The 25513-nt window shown below is 48.4% G+C and overlaps 1 protein-coding gene across 2 annotated transcripts in view; it reads left to right on the top strand.

Annotated features, from left to right (window-relative positions):
• The window catches only part of Sytl3 (synaptotagmin like 3), a 73116-nt gene that overhangs the window by 9269 nt on the left and 38334 nt on the right, over positions 1-25513 (top strand). For both annotated transcript variants that reach the window (XM_052169891.1, XM_052169893.1), the window contains exons 2-4: positions 1399-1975; positions 4205-4423; positions 17187-17251. In XM_052169891.1, the coding sequence (XP_052025851.1) occupies positions 1866-1975; positions 4205-4423; positions 17187-17251 (394 nt within the window). In that variant the 5' untranslated portion in view covers positions 1399-1865. The remainder of the gene's footprint in view (positions 1-1398; positions 1976-4204; positions 4424-17186; positions 17252-25513) is intronic.

Here is a 25513-nt window from a genome sequence, read left to right on the forward strand (position 1 = left end):
AATTAAAGTGGTGTGAAGTTAGCCATTGCTTTGTAACGATGCTCCAGTGAATGTAACATAATGGTTGGGTAAGACCATCCCAAAGACGGACGTTCCTATCTTGTGCCGTACCTCCTGCATGGCTGGGGTGGGGCATAATAACCCTCTTTGTGTGTGAAGGACACTTGATCACGGACTGTGATACAGTTATGCATTTAACATGTTCTGTTTTTACTTTTAATTATGAGTGTGTTTGTGCAGGGGAACATAGTGCCCATGGAAGCGAGAAGGTGGCTTTGGATCTCCAGAGCTGGAGTTCCAGACAGCCATGAGCTGCCTGGCAGGAGAGCTGAGTCCCCTGGAAGAGTAGCACAGGTTCTTCACCACCGCACGTCTGCTGCCCCTCCACACCATACCTTTTACTGGTGTGTGTGTGTGTGTGTTCGCATGTGTGCTTAAGCATATGGAAGCCAGGTGCCGGCCTCAGCTGTTGCTCCTTGGACATCACGCACCTTGATTTATTTTTTTTAATGACTGTGTCCTTCGCCAACCCAGAACTAGCCATTGGGCCTGCTGACCAACAAGCCCTGGAGAGCTGCTGGTTTCCACCTCCTGGATTCTAAGTGTGCACCCGCCAGCTCTGCAGCCTCCATATTTTAAATTTTGTTTTATCAGGTCTGTCTTCTTCTTTTAAAAGACAAAGAAAAGAAGCTGTTCACCAAGGAAACTGGCTGGGTTGTGTTGCTGCCCCATTGCAGGGTTCTCAACCAGTGGGTAGCGACCCCATTGGAGGTCACGTACCAGATACCCTATCTATCAGATATTTATATTGTGATTCATAACAGTAGCAAAGTTTCCGTTATGAAGTAGCAATTCATCATGGTTGGGGGGTTACCACCACATGAGGAACTGTATTAAAGGGTCACAGAGTGGGGGAGGTTGCAAACCGCTGGATGGGCACCGTCTCTCTCCCACCTCTTTCTCTAATGCTTGATCTAATTCTGTATGGTCCTGTTCACACCAGGGGCAGTGAGCTATATCATACACACACACACACACACACACACACACATATATATACATACAGCCTGGGATGCAGCAGGCTAGACCATCTGGGTCCATGTAACTAAATCGGTGAACTCTCTAAGGTCTGCGGTGACAAAATAGCTGAAATTAAACAATAAGTGTTAACATTAAGCGTGGGTCTCTGTCCTCTCACAACCGAAGATTCAGAGTTTTTGGTAGGAAAATCCGAGTTTAGAAATTATACAAGATGTTGAAAAGATGTCTTCTTCAATGACATTTGAATCATAGCTGAAAACACAAAGTTGTGTCTGCCCGGCTCACCTCTGGAGTGATGTTGCCAGGCAAACTAATGATGGTTTTTTTTTTTTTTTTTTTTTTGTTGTTTTTTAACAGGTTTTAAGGCATTAACCAGGCTGGACTCTTCTTGTCACTTTTGCTGACCTGGACATACTTTTCTGGGGAAATTTTGCTGCCCTGAGTCGTCCGGCTTTCTCATGACTGCTTGTCAAACTTCCCAGGGCTGGAGATTACTAGCGCTCTGCAGAAATTATCTGCCCAGCAGCCATTCAGCATTTATAACAATCTCTGGCAAAGCCTCAGAAAAAAAAGATACGCTCTTGTCTGTCTCATCAGACAGAGAGCCCAGTGAAAAACGCTCTGCGGGTGGAAGCGACTCCAGCTGTGGGGCAGCCTCGTGCAGCTTGCTTTTCTGAAGGAGGATGACCCAGTTAGGAAGGAAGGAAGAACCACACGTCAAACCCAGTCACTGGTGAAACCAGAGAGGGGCTCCTGCAGGACCTGGGGAAGCAGCTGGACTCCGGCTTGCCTGTCCGCAGGACAGTGCATCGCTTCTGTCGGAAATGGCCCACGAAGTGGACCTGGAGTCCTTCAAGGAGTTGGAACGGGACGTCATTCTCCGCGTCCTATATCGAGATCAAACTGTTCAAAGCATCGAGGAGGAGAGGGTCCGGTAAGCTGCTCTTCGACCCGAGGCGGGCCGACGGGGTTCGGAGTTTTTCTGCTCTGAGCTATGGCTCCGCTCCTTGGCTTTCTTGTGACTGCTAGCTCGGGGCTGAGCTTGTCATCCCGGAGGATCCCACTGAAGGTGTAGGAATGGGCATTGTTTTTGCAATAGAACGAAATCAGTCTCACGGTTCTTTGGGAAAAGAAGCCTTTGCTCTTGATGTGTTTTGCAGGAGCTACTGAGAAACTCTGCCAGGCTTCGGGCAGTCCCCCCCCCCCCGCCCCCGACCCCGACCCCCACCCCGAGGGAAAACTTCCAGTAAAGGTTCCCCACCTTGATTTCCATGGAACCTGAAGGCACACATGGGGGGCTGGGGGGATTGGGGCTCGGAAACAGAAAAGCGGTAGAATCCATTTCTGTCTGTTCTCTTTGTTCACTTTTGCCTTGAGGCTGGCTTGGAGAAAGGACGGTGAACCTGCCGAGCCTGTTCCCCTACCCTTTATCAACAGGAGCTTCTTTTCTGGCCGGCTGGGTTACCAGAGCTGTTTGGTATGAGGTTACGCTAACTGGCAGCTCTGAGCTCTGGACATCATCAGAACGGCTCTCTGTTAACTGGGAGGCTCCCTCTGTAAATACATCTTTGTTTTCTCTTATTCACCAGCGCACCAGCCCTCTCACTACCTGGGAGGTAGAAGCCAGAGGATTAGGAGTTCAAGGTCAGTCAGGGCTGGAGAGATGATGACTCAGCAGTTAGGGACACTTTTTGATCTTGCAGAGGCTCTTGGGTCCCATTCCCAGGACCCTCAGGATGGTCCACAACCATCCGCAACTCCAGTTCCAGGGGAGCCAATGCCCTCGCTGGCCTCTCTGTAGGTACCGGGTGCTCATGTGGTGCACAGATACACATACAAGCAAAACACCACAGTCACAAAATGGAAAGAAATCTAAATATTTTTAATTTAAAAAAAAAAGAGTTCAAGGTCTGCTTTCAGCTATTAGGCATATTGGAAAGGAAGCAGATTATTGAGCATGTGCTTAGCACATAAGAAACCTGTCATTCAATCTCAGCACCAAGTGGGTGTGCAACCCAATGTTTTTATTAGGAAAACTTCTCCACAGTTACAGGGGAGTTGGTACAGCAGTGCAGAGCACTGGCTGCTCTTCCAGAGGATCCGGGTTCAATTCCCGGTACCCATATGGTAGTTAGTTATCTGTAACTCCAGTCCCAGGGCCCCGATACCCTCTTCTGGCTTCTGCAAGCACAGCAAGCCCATGCATGATGCACTGCATACATGCATGTTAAACATGTACATGGAAAAAAATACCACACATGTAAAATAACATTCTTAAAGAAGGAAATGGTCTGCTTAGCCAAAAATACAAAATTCTTTTTTTCATTGCTTCCTCTTATTTATTTATTTGTTTATCTATGTATTTATTTGAGACAAGATCTCTTTCTACTAAGAGTTCCCAGAACTCCCTGTGTATGTAGACCAGGCTGACTTTGAACTCATAGAGATTGGCCTGCCTCTTTGCCCCAAGTACTGGGATTAAAGGGAGGTACCACCACGCCTGGTCCCGCCTTTTCTTCACAACCCTTTAAATGTGCTTGTGAACTCTGATTCATTGAAATAATAATAGACCGAGAAAAATGGAACTTCATTTGGTGGTCCAGACAGCTGTTTGGAATAGTAACAGTCTCGTGGACCCTGGTGAGGAAGGTTTCATTCTGAAAGAATGTTCACCTGAGCCGCCTCTGAGACTGGCATCATGGCACTGTGGAGGTTCCTGAAGTCTAGCTTCATACATCTGTTCGAATTTTATCTCTGTTGCTATGATAAATCAGGGGGGAAGCACTTTGATTTCACCTTCTAATTCCAGGTTACCACCCAATATCGAGGGGAGTCCAGGTGGGAACTTCAACTAGCCAGTCACATCACATCCATGGCCAAGAGCAGAGAGATGCCAGTGCATGCATGTTTACTTGTTGGTCCACTCCGGTTTCTCCTTCTCATATAATTCATGCCCTGCCTAGGGGATGGTGCTGCCCACAGTGGGCTGGGTCTTTCCCCATCAGTTAACTTCTGACAGTCTCCCACAGACAGGTCTGCAGTCCAACCCAACATCGACGATCCTTGCAGAGGCTCTTCCCAAATGATTTAAGGTTATTGCCAAGTTGGCAATGAAAAGGAACCATTACACCAACCAATCATTATTCAACTTGCTGGGTCACAGGAAACTGAAAACGCACCTGCAGCATCTCCGTTGGAAAGGGGCGAAGAACTCCGGCCAGGAGTACAAGGAAAAGTGCTGTGCACGTTGCCAGCGGCCTCTGGGCCTTCTGCTGAACCGTGGGGCCGTGTGTCAGGGCTGCAGCCACCGCGTGTGCTCCGAGTGCCGCGTATTCCTGCGGAAGACTCACGCGTGGAAGTGCACGGTGTGCTTTGAGGACAGGTAAGCGTCACGGGGAGGGTATGTATGTGTTCATGTGGGTAATAGTGCTCTATTTCTCCTCTGACCCAGGACTCAGGGATGGTCCAACACACCTCAGTCATCAATAAGTGCTTCCTGGAAGCCATTGTACCAAATCTGATTCACAGATGCTCCCTGGCTGTGTAAGCTACAGTTGGGAAGGAGATATCTTTATTTAAAACGGCTTTATTATGTAAACTTTTTTGGAGTTCTGGGTCATAAAACATAAAACATCTTTATTTTTTTAAAGTTTTATTTATTTATTTTGTGTATATGAGTGCACCGTAGCTGGTTGTGAGCCATCATGTGGTTGCTGGGAACCAAACTCGGGACTTCTGCTTGCTCCGGGCCCAAGATTTACTTATTATATGTAAGTACACTGTAGCTGTCTTTAGACACACCAGAAGAGGGCGCCAGATCCCACCACAGATGGGATGGTTGTGAGCCACTATGTGGTTGCCGGGATCTGAGCCCAGGACCCTCTGGAAGAGCAGCCAGTGCCCCCAACCGCTGAGCCATCTCTCCAGCCCCCCATAAAACATCTTCATTTATGAATGTTTGGTGACTGATGATGGGCTGACCCTTAATTTGCAATTTATTTGGATTTCTTGATTATTGATTTAGTTTGTTGTTGTTTATTTTTAAAAAGGGTCTCGTGAAACCCAGGCTGGATTCAAACTCAATATATGTAGCTGAGGCTGATCCTGGACTTCTGATCCTCCAGCCTCTATCAAGAGCTGAGATTACAGGGCCACTGTACACCCAACCCAATGCCTTGAATTTCTTAGCTCTTATCCACTTCAGGAAAAGTATCAGGGGATGACCGCAGGGGTGCTTTCCCAGGTCCTGAGTCGCTTTCTGGGATTGTGTTTTGAGTGAGGGAAATGGGCTCAAATACAGGGATAGACGGAACCTACTGGTTATTTACTGAGTCTATTGCTATATATTTTACATGCGTGTATGTGTGTGTATAGTGTGCATTCCTGATGCTCATGAAAGCCAGAAGAGGGCGTTGTATTCCCTGGAACTAAAGTTATGGATGTTTGTGAGTCACTGTGGATGCTGGGAATTAAACCCAGGGCCTCTGGAAGAGCAGCCAGTGCTCTTAACCAGTGAGGCATCTCTTATGAGGTTTTGTTTTGTTTTGTTTTGTTTTGTGATGGGTTTCTCTATGTAGCCCTGGCTGGCCTGCAACTCAGAGCTCCACCTGCCTCTGCCTACAAGTACTGAGACTAAAGGCATGCGTCATAGCAGCACCTGGTCAATACTGAGGTTTTTAAACATAGAAGGGGTGTCTTTCAACAAAGCCATTTTGAAAACTAGGAGCACATTAGACCTGCAGTCCTCCCCTCCCCTGTTTCATATGAGAGCAGATCATAAGTGTCTTGAGAACACGCAGGGGCACACCCATCTGAAGGAAGAGCAAACACGGTGAATTCCACAGAGCTTACTGGAAAAGAGAGCACCAGGCACTCTGGTCTGAAAGCAGCTTGTAAAATATCACTGCTCATGTCGGAGGCCTCTGGAGCAGATCGTGGAAGATGCATACACACACGGACAGAGCACCATAAGGCTAGCTTCCCTGCCTGAATCAGGAGGGCTGTCTGCCTGGTTACTCTAACATCAGTGTTTGGTTTTCTGTCTCTTTGCAAGGCTTAATGCATGTCAGGCATCCAGCAAAGGTGCAAGAGGCTCTGCCCTCTCTCTTTGAACCACTCCCTCTGTCACAGCCCCTATGGCTCTATCCTGGATGGCCTGCCCCCCTTTCCTGGTCTTGCTGGAGTGAGCATCTTTCAGGTTTTCTTAGTTCCAGAGAAAACCCCTCAGCAGGACCATACCCTACCATATGGTGTGGGTGTGGGCCTAGAGAGGAGACTGCTTCCCAGCCATCTCCAGAAAGTTCCAAGGACTCTCTTTCCTGCCCAGTCAGCCACCTGGCTTTGATGTCTACAGTCAACCCTGACACAGGCGACTTTCTCCCTTCTAATAGTTAACTGCAAACTAAAGATCAAGAAAGAAGGTCGGTCTAGGCTGGGGTGCTCTCCTAGGAGGGAGCTCTATGTTGCAATCTCTGCCCCAGGGCCTCCTGCCCAGCCTTGTAACCTGACCCGCTAGACACACAGAACGTCATGTCCAGAACCTCCAGCTTCCTTATTTTGAAATAAGGATGTTTTTCAAAATGCCTGCGGTCATTGCGTCACCTCAGGTGGGTTCACGAAGAAAGCCGAGTTAGAAGCTAATCTGCAGCAACCGGGGCTTTCTCACTTCGTACCCCTCACTCCTGTCTCCAGCTCTGTCCGCTCAGGGCCACCGCCCTGCAGAGCTTAGCTGTCCCCCATCTCCCCGGATCACAGGGGACGTAGGAAAGGGTCTGGATTCCAGCCACATTTCTTACCCTTGCTTCTCCCTCAGGGGGAAAAAAAAGAACTGGATGAGGGAACTAGAATTTTTTAAATCAAGAAAGGAGAAAGCTGGGAGGCAGAGACAGGCGGATTTCTGAGTTCAAGGCCAGTGTGGTCTATGGAGTGAGTTCCAGGACAGTCAGGGTTATACAGAGAAACCCTGTCTCAAAGAAACCAAATCCAAAAAAACCAAAAAAAAAAACCAAAAAAAAAAAAAAAGAAAAAAAAAAGAAGGAGACTTGGGGTACCAATTAAAAGTATGCAAAGAGCCCAGCAGTGGTGGCGCACACCTTTAATCCCAGCACTTAGGAGGCAGAGGCAGGTGGATTTCTAAGTTCGAGGCCAGCCTGGTTTATAGAGTGAGTTCCAGGACAGTCAGGGCTACACAGAGAAACCCTGTCTCGGAAAAAAAAAAAAAGTATACAAACAAGGGTCAGGCATGGTGGATTTCAGTATGTTCCATGCCAGCCAGAATTACAGAGTGAGACTCTCTCTTTTTTATTATTATTATTGATTTATTTGTTCACTTTACATCACAATCAGCCCCCTCCCTCCCCTCCTCTCAGTCTTACCCTCACAAATCCCTCCCGTTCTTCTTCCCTCCCTTGGAACGTGAGGTCCCAGAAGGACTAGGTACATCCCCTCCAGCTGAGGCCTAACCAGGCCCTCCAGATAGGGGAAGGGGGTCCAATGGCAGGCAAGAGTCCAAGACTGCCCACGCTCCAGTTGTGAGGGGACCCCTAGGAAGACCCAGCTGCACATCTGCTGCAAGTGTGTAGGAGCGAGGTCCAGCCCCTGCGTGCTCTTTGGTTGGTGGTTCCGCCTCTGTGAGCTCCCACGGGCCCAGGTTGACTCTGTAGGTCTTTGTGTGGTGTCCTTGAGCCCTCTGGCTCCCTCAGTCCCATCCCCCACTCTTCCACAAGTCTCCCACAACTCCACCTGATGCTTGACTGTGGGTCTCTGCATCTGTTTCCATCAGCTGCTGGATGAAGCCCCTCAGGAGACAGTTATGCTAGGCTCCTGTCTGCAAGCCTAGCAGAGGATCATTAATAGTGTCAGGGTTGGCTCTCTCCCATGGGGTGGGTCTCAAGTTGGGCTAGACACTGCTTGGCTGTTCCCTCAGTCTCTGTTCCATCTTTATCCTGGTGTATCTTGTAGGCAGGATGAATTTTGGGATGAAGGTATTGTGGATGGGTTGATGGTCCCTCCCTCTACTGGAAGTTCCACCTGGCTACAGGAGGTGACCACGTCAGTCTCCATATCCCTAGCTGCTAGGATTTTCAGTTAGGGTCACCCCCGTGGACTCCCGGGAGCCTCTCCTGGCTCAGGTCTCTAGCTACCCTCTTTTGAAAGAATGGTATACAACTGAGATCACTGCAGAGCAAATGGCCGGTAAAGGGTGCTGGCTGTAGGCTGCCCGAGGGCCCAGAAGATATTTGGCAGATGGCTTCTTTCTTCGGGGCAAGTTGTCTCTTGGAGATCTGCTGACTGTTAAGAGACTGAGAGCTCAGGACCGGGAGAGACAGGGACGCCAGACTCAGAGCTGCCAGTTGCTCCCAGACCACAGTGATGGGAAAGTACTTGCTCAAAGCTCCAACCCACCTTAAGGGTGATTGCTTACTGCGGCCTACACTTGGTGGGGGGGTGGGGTGGGGATGCTGAGGCAGGAGCAGGGGGCCTGAGGCTGTGAAGCGGTGGACTACAGGAGGAGCCTCTTCAGCGATCCTAGCCTGCCCGCTGGGATCAGGCAGCCCTGGGAAAGCAATCTTCAGAGGCGCATGGAAAGCCCTTGTCCTAGGTGGTGAAGATTGCTGTTTAAGCGCATACTCTGATCTACAGAAGCCACAAGCAGGGTCATGGCCGTCATCTGGTGGTCTGGGGTGGAGGACAGTGGTGATAGAGCAAGAGGAATGGTCTGGAAGGGTAGGCCTGTAATTCTGCTTTCTCCAGAAGCTGAGAGATAAGGAATCACAAGTTCAAGGCAACCTTCCTGAAGCTGTGGCCCTTTAATACCGTTCCTCATGCTGTGCTGACCCCCAACCATAAAGTCATTTTGGTTACTACTTCATAACTGGAATGTTGCTACTGTTATGAGTCATAAGGTAAATATCTGTATTTTCTGATGGTCTTAGACTACCCCCAAGGGGGCCTGCTTGAGAACCACTGTTATAAAACCAAGGACCCCCCAGCCCAGGAATGGCCCCCACCTACAATGTGCCCTACCACATCAGTCAGTAATTAAGAAAATGCCTTACAGGCTTGCCTACAGCCCAGTCTCATGGAGGCATTTCCTCAATGGAGGCTCCTCCCTCTCAGATGACTTCAGCCTGTGTCAAATCCACATAGACCTAGCCAGCTTACAGAGTTTGAGATGGAAAGTTCCAGACTACAGCAGTTGGTACTGATATTCTGGGGGTCTGTTTTGGATTGCTCGAATATCCTGGATGTGCCACCACGATGGCAGGGGTTCAAAAGTGAGTTCAATAGAAAGCTGACCTGGTCTTGGCATCCTCCCGGTCTTGAGTTATCGCTATAAGCAGAAATGATTGCTGTAAGATTCCAGAATGTATTGGAAGGGACTCTGTTTGGTTCAGAATGCTTCTTCTTTTGTAGTGCGTACATGTACATGCATGTGCGCGTACATGTATGTGCATGTGGAGGGCAGAGGTTGATGTCAGGTGTCTTCCTCTGGTGTGTTCCACCTTATATGTTGAGGTGGGGGTCTCTCACTTGGCACCAGAGTTCATCAATTTGGCTATTCTAGCCAGCCAGTTTCCTTCAGGGATCCCCTGTCTCCACCTTCTGTACGCTGGGATTACAGATGGAGACGTCACACCCACCCAGCATTTGTATGGGTGATAGGGAGCAGAATTCCAGCACTTACAGATTTTTTGTTTGTTTGTTTGTTTGTTTTGTGAGCCCTACACTATATCACTTTCTAGATTAGGACTTGGGGAACAGAGGCCTTGCACATGCTAGGCAAGCACCCATCACTAGGCTATAATACCCATGATTTGGTGCGGGTGAGATGGCTCAGCAATTAAGAGCACTGACTGCTCTTCCAGAGGTCCTGAGTTCAATTCCCAGCAACCACATGGTGGCTCGCAGCTAACTGTAATAGGATCTGATGCCCTCTTCTGGAATGTCTGAAGATAGCAACAGTGTGCTCATATACATAAAATAAATAAATAAATCTCTTTTTAAAAATACCCATGATTTTACTCGTTTATATTCACATTTTTATTTATTGTTATTTTGTTTTGTTTTGGTTTTTGAGACAGGGTTTCTCTGTGTAGTCCTAGCTGTCCTGGAACTCAGTTCGTAGACTAGGCTGGCCTTGAACTCAGAAATCCGCCTGCCTCTGCCTCCCATGTGCTGGGATTAAAGGCATGCGCTGCTGCTGCTGCTGCTGCTGCTGCTGCCTCCCCCCCCCCCCCCAGCTTTTATATTTACATTTTGAGCCAGAGTTAAGAAGCTCGCCTGGCCTTGTACTTACTCAGTATCTAGACTTGAGCTTTTGATTCTCCTGCACCAGCCTCGTCCATAGCAGGGATTCCAGGCCTGTATTGCCAGACCCTGCCAAGATGGGACTTGGATTAGATATAAGTGTGTTCTTACGGGATGACATGTTATGTTTTCTGCATAGCATCAGGGAAATTTTATTGAAAAATCAGTGATGTTCTAACAAAGGTCCTGCAATAATTATGTTTCCTATTAAAGCTAAACTTCCTAGAGTTTAGGAAAAAAACCCTGCAAATTTCAGACCAGCCCTCAGTGTTTCCATAACTCCATTGTTTAGGTTTTCAGCCCACCAAGTCACGTGACCCACTGTGAAAGTGAGAAGATGTCATATTCACTGTCAGTGCGTGCGTGAGTGCGTGTATGCGTGCATGCGTGCATCCGTGCAGTCCTTCTGTGAGGAAGAATCAGCCACCTGAAAGACAGGAAAGTGACAGCTGGGTGTGTCCAAGCAGGGTTTCAATTGGTGCTGAGGTTAGAATTTAGCGTCCTCTCTACCTACTGTTTGTTTTAAACTCCACAGGCTTTTCCAAAGCCCACTGGTGACATTGTGGGCAGAGACCCCCTTCAAGAGCCTCACTGCTTCGGGGGCAGTGGGCTGGGACTGGAACCTGGCACTTTCCATGAGCTAGGCAAGACTGAGCTACATCTCCAGACCCTCGTGGTTCCCATGACGTATAAACAGGTATAGTCTATAAAGAACTTCACGTAGTCAGACATAGCCAGGAAGAGTTCCTAACCGGCAGTGTTCCATGTCCAGTTCTCATGGTGCTACAGAGGTCCCTTCATGTGAAGCATACTTGGATTGAGAGCAGGGACATTATTTACCAGACCGTGATATTTTATTCATGTAGAAAAAGAAATTAAAGATTTTTTAATATTCTTGGAAGTCCTGCAGACAAAGCAGACGGTAAAAATGTAGAAAATTGTCGGGCAGTGGAGCCGCATACCTACATTCCCAGTGCTCAGAGGCAGAGGTAGACGGATCTCTATGAGGTCGAGGCTAGCCTGGTCTACAGAGAGTTCCAGGACAGCCAGGGCTACACAAAGAAACCGTGTCTCAAACAACAACAAACACCCCCAAAACCAACACGCAAACAAAAAAAAAACCAAAATGATAGAATACTTCTGTCTGTATGACTTGGGAATGTGCGCGTTCATGTATGTGCACACGTGTGTATGTGTGCCATGTTCACGTGTGGAGATCAGGGGAGACACCCTTACCTTAGGTGGTGGTCCTTGCCTTTTTTCTTTTTCTTTTAAAGATTTATGTTTTATTGTGTGTGTCTGGGATGGCGTGTGTGTGTGTGTGTGTGTGTGTGTGTGTGTGTGTGTAAATGCTGGTGCCCTCAGAGGTCAGGGACATCAGATCCCCTGGGGGAGCTGGAATCATGGGTAGTTGTGATCTGTCTGAAGGACGTGGGTGCTGGAACCCAAAGAGCAGTACACATCACTGAGAGGTCTTCCCAGCCCTTTCTTCCATTCTTCCAGCTTGTCTGAAGCAGGATCTCTTTAATATTCCATACCACTGCGTATGCCAGGGTAGCCTCTGAGCTTCTGAGGATTTGTCCTCTCCCTCAGGAGTGCTGGGATTATAGGCTCAAGGTATCGCATCTAACTTTAGGTCAGTTCTAGAGATTCAGACTCATCACCGACTGTGTCCAGCCCAATTTGGTCCTTTTTTTTTTTTTTTTTTTTTTTTGGTTTTTTTGGATTTGGTTTTTTTCGAGACAGGGTTTCTCTGTGTGGCTCTGGCTGTCCTGGAACTCACTCTGTAGACCAGGCTGGCCTCAAACTCAGAAATCTACCCGCCTCTGCCTCCCAAGTGCTGGGATTACAGGTGTGAGTCACCACCGCCTGGCTCCGATTTGGTACTTAACAAAGAGAATACATTTTTGAGACAGGGCCTTGCTAGGTAGTTCAGGCCCAGGGTAGTCTCAAACTCACAAGTCTCCTGCCTCCACCTCCTGAGTGGTAGGATCAGTAGGCCTGTGCCAGCAGGCACAGGGAGAGAGTGATTCCGGTTACCTCTCCTGTACAAGGCCAGGCTCAGTTTGTGGTCAGTGCTCGATCGCTGTTCCGTCATTAAAACCCTTTTGAGAATCAGTGAGCTTTTTATTTAATTACTGTCTTTGGTTTTTCTCCCAGTTGTCATCTACTTAGTTTGGCTGAAGCCTGTCACCAGACAAAGAGTCCGTTAGCCCAGGCTAGCACTTGCATGGTAATGAGGTCAAGGGCTACCCTAGTGAGCGCTCAAGGTCACAGACGGGTGGAGCTGAGAGTCTGGCCAGGTGGGGTGGGTATTTCTTTCATATTACTTTCCATAATAACTTATTCACGTTCACAAGACAGACCAGGGTGTGTTCCCAAACCTACAGTCGTCATGAGTGACGCACTGGCTCCAGATGACTCAGCTCCTGCCCTGGTCCACTGATGCAGCGATTTCAGTATCATCGTGAATGAGTCTCTTTTTTGCTGCCGTGGTATTTCTTCCCTGTCATAAAAGCTGACCTTGGCCGCAGTGCTCTGAAAGCCCGCCTACACTGTGGGGTTCCGCTGATGGTGGGCCTAGATTCTGGAATTTCTTTTTGATTCAAATGCATACTTGAGAGTCTTTGGAAACCAACAAAGTGCCCCTCTCAATAGAGAGCAGTAGAATCTGCCTGTTCCTCATAACTGCCCACCCGCCATGGTTACCTTGGAAGACTGCTTTCCAAGTCAGTGGACGTGGGTGTGCCCCCCCCTCACCAGTAGGGACTTTGCTGGGTTTTTAATCCTGGGTCTTGCCCTTTTAATCAAGAAGTGTAACAAATATCTTCTTGCCTTTCGGAATGTAACATTACAGAGGCATCTGACCCTGTTTCACACTGTTCTTTATGCCCCGAAAATGCCCCATTTCCGGTCCTTACAGTTAGGTGTGTCTGGGGAAGGGGGTCTTTCCAGCTGATCTCTATGGAACAAGGAGGGTCCATCCAGACTTTTGCTTGTTTGTTTGTTTTTGTTTTGTTTTGTTTTTTGAGACAGGGTTTCTCTGTCCTGGAACTCACTCTGTAGACCAGGCTGGCCTCGAACTCAGAAATCCGCCTACCTCTGCCTCCCAAGTGCTGGGATTAAAGGCATGCACCACCACTGCCCGGCTCCTGTCCGGACTTTTGGTGTTTCTGCTTCTTGAGTTTGCTTGTTTCTACGCCCGCGCCATTTTCTTCTTTTCAGTTTGATTATTCTAATTTCTCTTTCGTGCTATTTTTCTCCACCACCACCCTTTCTTTTCCTCTCCCTCCCCTCCTTTCCTTCCCCCACCCCCTTCCTTGTACTGGTGGTGGGGGGGTGTCCTGCTTATGCTAGGCAAATACTCTAGCACTAGGCTCCAAATCCAGGACAGAGAGAGAGGGACAGAGACAGACAGACAGACAGACAGACAGACACAGAGAGAGAGAGAGAGAGAGAGAGAGAGAGAGAGAGAGAGAGAGAGAGAGAGAGACTTAGTGAGCAGCTAGGTCCCACACTCCCTGTGTGTTACCTTCTCTGCATTTCATGTCTTTGTCTTCTTTTGTGTTCTGGGGATCAGCCTCAGTCTGAGCGTCGCTGATTTAGTTCTGCCTTCTATTTTATTTTATTTACAGGGTTCCCTGTGCTTGGGCTGGTCAGTGTCCTAAAGCACCTGCACTCTGTCCGCAGCCCCTCACTGCGGCCTGGATTACCTGCTGTGGTGGGGTTCTTTTGCACGGAGGCAGGGGACCTGTTTTTGAAAGCTGCTTCCCGCTAGGACTTTCTAGTTGCCATGGTGAGGCTTGCTTAGCCAGGCAGTTCCTGGGTCTTCCAGGCGCCGTGGATATTGTCTGTGGATATTGTCTGTGGATATTGTCTGTGGCATTGTCTGTGGCATTTTGCCAGCTGTTCTTTGCTCTCCTGAAACCTCACGATTGTCTAACTTCTGCCTTAGGAGCGCTGACCCCCTCTTCTGGCCTTCAGGGGCATCAGGCATGGTGCAGATACTTACATGGGGATAAACCACACATGCGTGTAAATTAAGCACGGGAGTGCTTGCCTGATGCCTTAGCACTGTTCTATTGGTAGCATGAACCCCTTGGAGGGCACAAAAACATCTGCTTTGGAGCCTACCTCATCCCTGTTTTCTCAACCCGGAGACTTAGGAATACCCATTTATTCTTACTGTGATGGGTCCTGTGAGTGTGTCTCTGCATAAGGGGCAGAGGCCCTGAGGTTTGGGGGGAAGGGGGGCAGTGGGAAATGTTTTGCAAGAGCGGTTGAGGGCATCGTGATAAAATCATTGCTCCATCTTCGTCACGAATCTCCAATTTCTCATAGTTGCCTAGGAATTAATCGCAAACGTCTGTCTGTTTTCCTGTTGCGGACAGACGAAACAAAGTCACACTAACTTGATTCCTCACCCAAGGTCTTTTGAAGGAAAGTTTCAGCTGGGTGAATGGGCAGCCGGCTCCCAGCAGGAGTTAGGGGTTGGCCAGGCCCACACAGACCACCTGCTACTGTTTCACTTTTGGAGTTTCAGCTGTGTGAGCACCGGTTAAGCTGCCTTGGTCTCTTTGGGAGTGTTGCGATTATAAAAAAGATAAAGAGATATTAAGATATGTTCTATGGGGGTGTGGTGAGGTGGGGGGGAAGGGTGCCTCAGTGGGCCCATGCCAAGGCATCCCTTCCCTCTGAGGGACCAGCCACACACGGTATAGCATATAATAGAGTTTATTCAGGGCATGGGAAGGGGGTTAAGAGGGTGGTAGAGGCAGAGAAAGGGAGAGAGTAGAGAAGTAGAGGCTGGCCACGTGGAGAAAGGGGGGAATGGAAGGGGGAAGGGAAGAGTCCAACAGGGCAAGAGAGAAGCAAGCAGGAAGCAGAAGAGAGGGAGGATGGAGGACAAGCAGCCCCTCCTATAGTGGGTCAGGCCTACCGGGCTGTTGCTAGGTAACTGTGGGGCGGAGCATACCTGGCTATTGCCAGGTAACTGTGGGGCGGGGCTTACCTTTTTGTTGCCAGGTAACTGTGGAGAGGGGCTTACCTTCCTGTTGCCAGGTAACTGTGGGGAGCGGCTTACCTTCCTGTTGCCTGGAACTGTGGGGAGGGGCTTACCTTCCTGTTGCCAGGTAACTGTGGGGAGGGGCTTACCTTCCTATTGCCAGGTAACTGTGGGGTGGAGCTTAGAGAGAATCCTAACAGGGAATGTTCTTGAGGCTTCTTTGCCAATCAGGGCCTTGGCCAGAGAGCAGACCTGCAGGGACGTGCTTCTTCAGGCATTCAAAGAATTCTGAAGACATAGATCACCCCTTGTCAGTCGAATGATGAAAATTTTATCCTCAGCGTCTCTGGAGCTGCCTCGTGTGCACGTTCTCAGCACATAAGGCATAAACATAACACTTCCCCACCTGCAGATGCAAAAAAGTGACCCCCTAAGTGCCTATTTAATTCGCTGCTTGCTCATGAGCAGTGAGGTCAAAATAGCTTTTCTGTGAGGCGGCTTCCCCCCACCCCTTAGGAAATATCTGTGTGCTGGAATTCGCAAAGCACGTTCAACAGTTATTTCTCATTTGCTAATTCGGCATTAGCAGGGTTGAAGACCATGAAGGCAGATGCTGGTGCTTCCAGAAGCAGACGGAGTGCCAGGTGCTTGGTGTTTATAATTCTAGCCTCCATCTGGCAGGGCAGGACCTTCCAGGAGTGTTCAACCCGTGGCTCTTGGGTGGCAAGAAGACATATATACATTTACAAGACATCTAGACACAACAGCTGTCATCTACAAAGACCCCGTGCTGGTTAGTCTTTTGTCATCTTGACACAAACTAAATCACCTTGGAAGAGGGAACATTAACTGAACCATTGTATCCATTGTCTTTGCCTGTGGGCAGGTCTGCGGGGCATTTTCTTGATTGTTGATGGAAGTGGAAAGGCCAAGCCCCACCGTGGGAGGCAACATCCCCTAGGCAAATGGCCTAGTAAAGAAAGTAGCCTGGCCAGGCGGTGATGGCGCACCTTTAATCCCAGCACTTGGGAGGCAGAGGCAGGTGGATTTCTGTGTTCGAGGCCAGCCTGGTCTACAGAGTGAGTTCCAGGACAGCCAGGGCTACACAGAGAAACCCTGTCTCGGAAAAAAACAAAAAAACAAAAAACAAAAAACAAAAAAAAACCTGGGGAAAAAAAAAGAAAGAAAAGAAATCGAGTCGGTTAGCAGCATTCTGTATCTGCTTCAGCTCCTGCCTCGACTTCTTGCCCTGGCTTCCTTTGATGGTGGACTGGAACCTGTAAGCCAAACAAACCCTTTCTTGCTTTTGGTGGGTGTTTATCACAGCTACGGAAAGCACACTAGGAGAGTGTGCTTGAACATTCTGAAAATTATGAAAGAAAATCATCTCCCCCCACCCCCTGAAAATCTCAAAATGTCTTTAATAAGTTTAGAATTTTATGTTGGGTCACATTCAAAACTGACCTTGGGTTGGATACTTCTGAATGTGTGACCCAAGACAATTTTTCCTCAAGCCAAAATGTTGAATGTCCACAGACTACATAAAGGCCAGGGGCAGGCCAGGTAGCTAACAATTATCTTTAACTCCACTTTCAAGGGATCTGCCACTCTAGTGTCGGAAGTACACTTGCAAAAGTAATACTATTGTTTAAAAATATTTTTTTCAATGTTGTAATTCCAGAAGAGGGCTCACACCTGTAATCCCAACACTTGAAAAGAAGCTGAGGCAGGGGTGTCGCTGGGTTTGAGGCTGGACGGCACAATGAGTGCTAAGGCAGCCCGAGGCAGGTGAGGCCCTGCTCTCAAACAGATGATTCTGTTTGCTTTTCAGAAACGTGAAAATCAAAACCGGAGAGTGGTTCTTTGAGGAACGAGCCAGAAAATTTCCAACTGCAGGTAAATGCTATTAACATTTTAACTCGTGTAGAATGATCATTTCTAGTTTTAAAATATTTGGCGTTGCGTTCTTTTAGTTGAAAGGAAGAAAAAAAGCGTTCATGGTCTTGGAATTGTCAAGACAAGAAATTAGAGTTTTAGCAACAATCAGGCTGGCTTTTACTTCTACATCACGAACTGAGGTGGCCTCTGAGGTACAAAAATCAAGTGAGGAAACCTTGACAGCCTCCCCTAAGCAGTGATAGAGTGGGAGTCACAGATGGGGACGAGCCGCCATGCGTCTTCGGCTTTTTTATTTGGTGATGGCTAACGCCCATGGTAATGGATGTAATTGTCCGAGGCTTACTGCCTCGGTCTGCTAACCTAGGCTGTAAGGACTTCATATACAACTCAGATCAAGCAGACTTTCCGGTTTCCATGTGTTGGTTAATTTGGACTCTCTCTTCTTCCTTAAGGCTGATTTTTTAGCATGAGTAACCCCGTTTTGGTTTGATCTGGCCTCTTGGAACCGAGTACTGGAACCCAGACCACAGTAGGGCGTCAGCACCAACACCCGGTCCACCCCTTCCGGCTGCGAGCTTTCCTGCTCCTGAGCTGATTGGTTGGTTACCTTTGCTTGAGACTCCGCCCTCTCTGTCCACTCCAGCCTCTCGGACAGCACTTCCAGCACTGTTTCTGCTTTGCCAGACTTTCTTCTACTGGAGCGCTGTCCTGCTGAGCACGGGGCTGCTGGTTTATACACGATTTTCTGTGACAATTGCAAGGCACCGTTGTGCGCACTACAGCAGACACCGCGCACGTTTATAATGAATTTAGAAATATTTTTGAAATCTTGTCCATCCAGTATTTTGTTCATGGTCCTTGATCTAAAATAATTTAAATTCATCTGGGCTCAGTTGATAAAGTATTTATGGACCCGAGCTCCATTCCCAGAACCAACCTCAAGGCCGGGGAGGGCGGAGCCCGGAAGCGCTGAGCCTGGTGGTCCAAGCTTGTAATCTTTGTGGAGGCAGAGACAGGCAGATCCTTAGGGCTTGCTGGGCAACGAGCCATGGCTAGCTCCCAGTCAATGAGAGACTAAACAAGGTAAGGAAGACCTGAGGACCAGCAGCCTTCCAATCTGAAGGACATAGTGGTTAAACAAACAAACAAACAGGTCCCTTGCTCAAACAAGACAGATGTGAAGATTAACGCCAGAGCTGATCCCCTGGCCTCCACAAGCACTGTACAACACGTGTGTGTTCCCACACACGAAGCCCCATTCACACACATAAGATAATAAAGCGAAATAGATGTTAAATAAGTAAATTTCAAAGGTCAGTGGCTGGGGTTGTACTAGAGACCTGAGTACCATGGACAAGATCATATTTTATTCATTCCTCTTGCTTACTACACCAAAGATGGCATAAGATGAAAGGCTTTGTCCAGGTGGTGGTGGTGGTGGTGGTGGCCCACACTTTTAATCCCAGCCCTCAGGAGGCAGAGGCAGATGAATCTCTGTCTTCGAGCCTCTACTGGCCAGCTGGGGCTCTTCAGAGAAATCTTGTCTGGGGCTGGGAAGAGTTGGAGGGGAGTTTATTTTGGCTTACGGTTCCAGATGACAGGCATGGTGCCAGAAGCAGTAGCTGGCTAATCACGTTGTATCCACAGACAGGAAGCCAAGGGGACAAGCAGGAAGTGGGGCAGGGCTGTAAACCCTCAGAGCCCATATCCTTCCTCTAGCAAGGGTGCCTTAGTTCTACAGCCTCCCCAGCCCCAGTCCACCACCAACTGGGACCAGGTATTCAAACACTTGAGCCGGCAAGAGGCGTGTCTCCTTCAAACCACCGCAGGCATCTCTGAAATGTACCTACAGCTTTGTACATCAAATATAGTGATGGCAGTTTATTTACCCTTCTCCCCACTGCCAGCGACTACTCCGGTTCATTTGATCCTCCTGTGGCAGTTTACTTGGTGAACAACTTGCACAGGGATCTTGGCAGTTCTGCGTAGTTCCCTTGGGTGGATTTCTTAGGGGCAGGATGGCTGGCTGGAGGCAGGAACACTTGAAAGGGTTATGGTGTTTGGCTGGAGCACCTTCTGGGAAGCTCGGTTCATTTGGTATGCCCGGCAGGGTGGGCCAGCTGCTTTCTCCCTGTATTCTAGCCCTCTCTGCTCTCTGAAGCATGCTATCTAATTGTGTTTGTGCTTTTTGTTTTGACGATAAGTACTATGTGTTCATTTAAAAATTGGAAAGCCAGGCTGCCTCCTGAGGACAAGGCTTGGTAGAACGCTTGCCTGGCATTTGTGGGACTTTTGGGCTCTGCCTCCCCATTTAACAAAAAGAAAGAGGGGTAAAGGGGAGAGGGAGGGGAGAAGGAGAAGAGAAAGAGGAGGAAAGGCAGAGGGGTAATGTAGAAAGCATAGCAAATTCACCCAGAGAGCAGTTGCTAATATTCTGTTATGTTATTTCAGTACTCTCTCTTTCTCTCTCTGCACGCATATGTGTGCACATGGACATGTGCTCTCCTGTGAACATATATTCACATTTTAAAAACCAGAGACCAACGAGATGACTTTTGGGTGAAGGCTGCTTGCCGCCAAGCCCAAAAGCCTGGCCGACCAGAGCTCAATCCTAGGAACCCACATGATAGGGGGCACCTGACTCCCACAAGTTGTCCCATGACACCCGCCCCTACTGAATTAAAAATGTACCAGAAATCCTAATGTATTCCGTTGTTTTAAATATATTACATCTATATTTAGTCGAATCATAAGAGACAGGTTTTAAAGTGATTGGAGACAGTTTCATAGGATGATTCCTGTAGTTGGGAGTGACTCATCTTCAATTTTATTCTGACATTTCTCCCTGTAGTACTTTGTAAAGGATGTTTTCCAGATACTTAAACATCATGGGCCATATGATTTACAATGACTGTGTCTCGCCCACCCCCACAATCCTTTGTTTAGCTAAGTTGTGATCCTGGGTGGCAGACAGGGTGGCAGACAGGACAGGACTATTTGATGATAAAGGCAGGTGTTATAGCCACGAGTGCCCACCTCTGGCCAAGGTTGGGTGTGTGCCCACCTCTGGCTAAGGTTGGGAGTGTGCCCACCTCTGGCCAAGGTCGGGTGTGTGCCCACCTCTGGCTAAGGTCGGGTGTGTGCCCACCTCTGGCCAAGGTCGGGTGTGTGCCCACCTCTGGCTAAGGTTGGGTGTGTGCCCACCTCTGGCTAAGGTTGGGTGTGTGCCCACCTCTGGCTAAGGTTGGGTGTGTGCCCACCTCTGGCTAAGGTTGGGTGTGTGCCCACCTCAGGCCAAGGTTGGGTGTGTGCCCACCTCAGACTAAGGTTGGGTGTGTGCCCACCTCTGGCTAAGGTTGGGAGTGTGCCCACCTCTGGCTAAGGTTGGGTGTGTGCCCACCTCTGGCCAAGGTCGGGTGTGTGCCCACCTCTGGCTAAGGTTGGGAGTGTGCCCACCTCTGGCTAAGGTTGGGAGTGTGCCCACCTCTGGCCAAGGTCGGGTGTGTGCCCACCTCTGGATAAGGTTGGGTGTGTGCCCATCTCTGGCTAAGGTTGGGTGTGTGCCCACCTCTGGCCAAGGTCAGGTGTGTGTCCACCTCTGGCTAAGGTTGGGAGTGTGCCCACCTCTGGCTAAGGTTGGGAGTGTGCCCACCTCTGGCTAAGGTCGGGTGTGTGCCCACCTCTGGCCAAGGTTGGGAGTGTGCCCACCTCTGGCTAAGGTTGGGAGTGTGCCCACCTCTGGCTAAGGTTGGGAGTGTGCCCACCTCTGGCTAAGGTTGGGTGTGTGCCCACCTCTGGCTAAGGTCGGGTGTGTGCCCACCTCTGGCTAAGGTCGGGTGTGTGCCCACCTCTGGCTAAGGTTGGGAGTGTGCCCACCTCTGGCTAAGGTTGGGTGTGTGCCCACCTCTGGCTAAGGTCGGGTGTGTGCCCACCTCTGGCTAAGGTTGGATGTGTGCCCACCTCTAGCTAAGGTCGGGTGTGTGCCCACCTCTGGCTAAGGTCGGGTGTGTGCCCACCTCTGGCCAAGGTTGGGTGTGTGCCCACCTCTGGCTAAGGTTGGGCGCTCTTTCTTTTTAGCACTGGAAGCCTAGAGCCAACTTTATGTTCAGCCGTGGTTCCGGGGATCAGTGTGCTCTCCACGCTGGTTTCCTTCTTATCTGCTTTATTTCTTGCTTCCCTGATGGTTATCAGATACACGCCATTTAAGATAAATGCTGCCAAAATTTCCATGAAAGTAGACCAGATGCAAGAAATAATAAAGAGTAATAGAGATCTACTGTGCCAGTTCCCAACCTTCAAAAAGACTTAAGAGGGCCAGCAAGAGGGCTTGGTGGGGAAGAACATCTGCTGCTCAATTATGAGAGGTTCTGGGTTCAAGCCTACAGACCTGATAAAAAGCTAGTTAGCGTGACTGTGTATGTGCCAGTAACCCCTGGACTGTGGTGGCGCTTGCTGGGACTTCCTGGCCCTCAGTCTACTCCAGGTTCAGTGAGAGACTCTGTCTCAAGAGAGCAAGGTTGGGAGTGGCAGAGCCCACACCGTGAGTGTGCACAGGTGTCCACGCCCACACTTATATATATATAATATATATAATATATAATATATAATATATAATATATAATATATAATATATAATATATAATATATAATATATATATAATATATACACGTGTATACACACACACATACACACATACAAAATAAAGATCTAGCAAAACTGAGCCCCAGTTCCTCACTGGGCACAAAAAAAAAAAAAAATCTGATTACTTTGGCTCACTTATTTTTTTTTCCTGATGATACACTACAACTTTTATATTAGTTTTATGGATTTTATGAAAGAAATCATTTATTTCGCGTGTGTGCCTGAGTGTATGTACACGCACCCTGTGTATGTGTTGTCCGTGGAGACTGGAAGAAGAGTTATCGGATCCCCTGGAACTGGAGATATCTGATGTGGGTGCTGGGATCTGAACTCGGGGCCTCTGCAAGAGCAGCAAGGGGTCTTCTCTGCTGACCATCCATCTCCCCAGCCCTAGTTCTGCCGCTGTGAGGTTTATCTATGCGGTTGGAATCTTGTGTCCGGAGCCTCTTTGGAAATTCACCTTTACTCTTGGCGCCACCTTTTGGCTGGTGGCTGTAAGTGCACATTTTCCTTTGGTGCCAATGGTACTTCTGATTCGTTCTACAAACAGGACATTTTAATACCTTAATAGTCATCAGTTTCTAGAGTGTCTGCTTAATGTGCACAAAGCCCTGGGTTCTATCCACTGCACCACATAAAATGAGGCACAGTTGTGCATGCTTGTAAATCCCAGCACTTTGGTACAGGGCTGGAGAATCAGAAGTTCAAGGTCATCTTCAGATACAGAGTGAGTTTGAAGCCAGCCCGGCCTATTGACCTAAAAAAAAATGTGTGTATGTGTGTGTGTGTGTGTGTGTGTGCATGTGTGTATATGCATGTGTATATACATGTGTGCATGCATTGTGTATATATGAATATATATATATTATATATGTGTATATATGTATACATGTATTATATATGTATGTACATGCATATGTGCACAAACACATGTGTGTTAATGTATATATACATGTATGTCTATGTGTATACATACATATGTATGCCTATATGTATATAAACATGCATGTATATATACACATATATATGTATGTATGTGTGTGCGTATTAGATGACAGACAGTCAAGCATTAAGTATATCTGTGGTCTCAGTGAGATCCTGTGTCAAAGACAAATCAGAAAGCAACATCAGTGCTTTTAATACCATTCCTTTTCAAGTTAAAAGAGGGTAAATGTTACATGTAAACGATCTATTCAGACTCACTCTATTTTTAATAACTGGAAAGAAAAGGACTTATGAAGGCTGGCCCTCCACACGCCCTCACTGACTGTCTCCCTGGCTCACTGTGCCACCAGCCAGGATGAGTTTTGCTTCTGGTCATTATGGAGGGGCAGAGATGTTTACCCCCTTCTGGTAGCAAGCAGGGTTTGAGCTTCCAAATCTTCAGCTTTTGAGGGTCTTATTCTACACAGGCAAGTTAGTCAGCGGTCATCTCGTCACAGGGTTTGAAGACAGAAGCAGACCAGTGTGGGTTTGAAACACTCGCACTCATTAATGAAGAGAAATGTGGGGGGCTGGGCTGTAGCTCAGCGGCAGAAAGCTTGCCCTGCAGACACAGGCACTGGGTTCCATCCCCTGTGCAGAAAGGACAGGAAATAGGTTGGTCTGGTGAGATGGTTCAGCCACCAAGCCTGGTGTCTGGTGCTTGGTCTCCAGGCGCCGCAGAGAGAACTGATTCCCAAAATATGTTGCACTTGTGTGTGTGTGTGTGTGTGTGCGCTCACGCTTGCGCACATACAAAACACAAAAAATTTCAATGTGATCGATCTTTAGAGACAGGTTCCAGTAAGTATGTGTGCAATTGTATTCAAGACTGTGCCTGTGTCCCCTCCCCACCATTCACAGAGTAAGTACCGCCTACCTCAGTCATCAGAGGAGGAAAGGGGGGGGGTTGAACAGTTATGGCCAATAGTTTGTGTGAGTTCACTTTCCTACTGGTATCTTTAATGAATGACATTTATTTCCAAGAAGTAAAATGTTCTATTTCTTTTTCTTTTTTAAAGACAAGATCCTGTTTTTGATTACTCTCTTTCTTTCTTTCTAAGAGGAAAGACTGCAGACATAGCCCCTCCAAGCAAACTGTGAGTGCCAGAAGGGAGATTTCCAGCAGGCATTCTGGGAGCCTGTCAGGCTCCTGAACTGTAGGAACTTTAGACTGTTTCACTGAAGCTGGATAGAGCAGAAACAACCAAGTCAGATTTCACCATCAGTAGATAAAGACCTTTAAACTTTTCTGCTTTTATCCCATGTTTGTACGTAATAATCTTCCCAATGCAGATTCTCGATCCATCCCCCCCACCCCCACCCTTTGGCAATTTTCCAGATGTATATAATGTATCCTGATTATTCTCTCCCCAACCCTTTCCTACTCCTTCCCAACTCTGTAAAGTCTGCCCCCCATTCTCACCCACCCTTTCCCTCCCCATCCTCCTCCACCCCTTCCCTCCCCTTTCTCACCTACCCTTCCCCTCCCCCATCCTGCCCCACCCTTTCCCTCCCCCCACCCTCTCCTGTGCTTCCTCTCCCCCATCCTTCCCCACCCTTCTCCTCCCCATCCTCCTCCACCTTCCCCTCCCCCATCCTCCCCCACCCTCCCCATCCCCCACCCTCCTCCACCTTTCCCCAGATTTATGGCTTCTGGATTTGTTTTGGGCTACCTCCTGCGAGTTGTCAGGTACATTTAGCAAGCCTTCATATTGCTATTCAGAAGGCCTCAGCTCTTATCAACGCTATGTTCACAAACACCATCGTTGCATGGGAAGCTGCCGTCTGCGCAGGTCAGATGACTAAGATGAGGGTCATGTCCTCAGATGTCTCAATTGAATGGGGATATGAGCAGACATACGACATCCTGTGGGGAAGGCACAGGGACTTAGCCCGAGTCTGTACAGTAGCCACTGTATGCGAGAGACCAGCCTCACAATGATAGTCGTTCCTGGTCCAGGTTTGTTGATGTTGTGTGATAACAACAGCCAAAAGCAGCTTAGGGGAGGAAAGAGCTCATCCGGCCCATGGCTTCAGGCCACATCTGTCGCTGAAGGGAAGCCAGGGAAGAAACTCAAGCAGCCACTCACGTCACATCCATAGTCGGAGAATTGAATGCACCCTTGTTCGCTTGCTTTTTATACCTAGATTTCTTCACTCGGATACAACCCAGGGCTCCAAACTAGGGAATGGCGCTGCCCATAATGGGCTGGCTCTTCCTACATCCGTTAATAATCTAGACAATCTCTCAGAGACATGCCCGGAGGCCAGCCTGTTGATCTAGACAATTCTTCAATTGAAACTCTCTTCCTGGGTGACTAGATTGTGCCAGGTTGACAGTTAAAACAGGACACAACAGTCTCTGTAAACAAACATTTAGCACGTCAGGAACAAGAGGTACAGACAAGGTCCAGTTCCAGTGGAGAGACACTTAGGGGGAATGTGAAGCGTGCCTTAGGCACGGCGTGTCTGGGACGCTCACCTGGCCAGGTCCAAGTATACAGAACAGTAGTGGCAGCGGGTGAACCCGGAGAGGAAGGCACCACAAAGAAAGCGCTGCGGCCTTTGTGACTTTCACAGCTCCAAGCAAGGGAGAGCTGTTGTTTGATATTTTAATGGTAGACACCTAAGAC

Source organism: Apodemus sylvaticus, chromosome 23, assembly GCF_947179515.1.
Source record: "Apodemus sylvaticus chromosome 23, mApoSyl1.1, whole genome shotgun sequence".
In the NCBI taxonomy this organism is placed as follows: Eukaryota; Metazoa; Chordata; class Mammalia; order Rodentia; family Muridae; genus Apodemus; species Apodemus sylvaticus.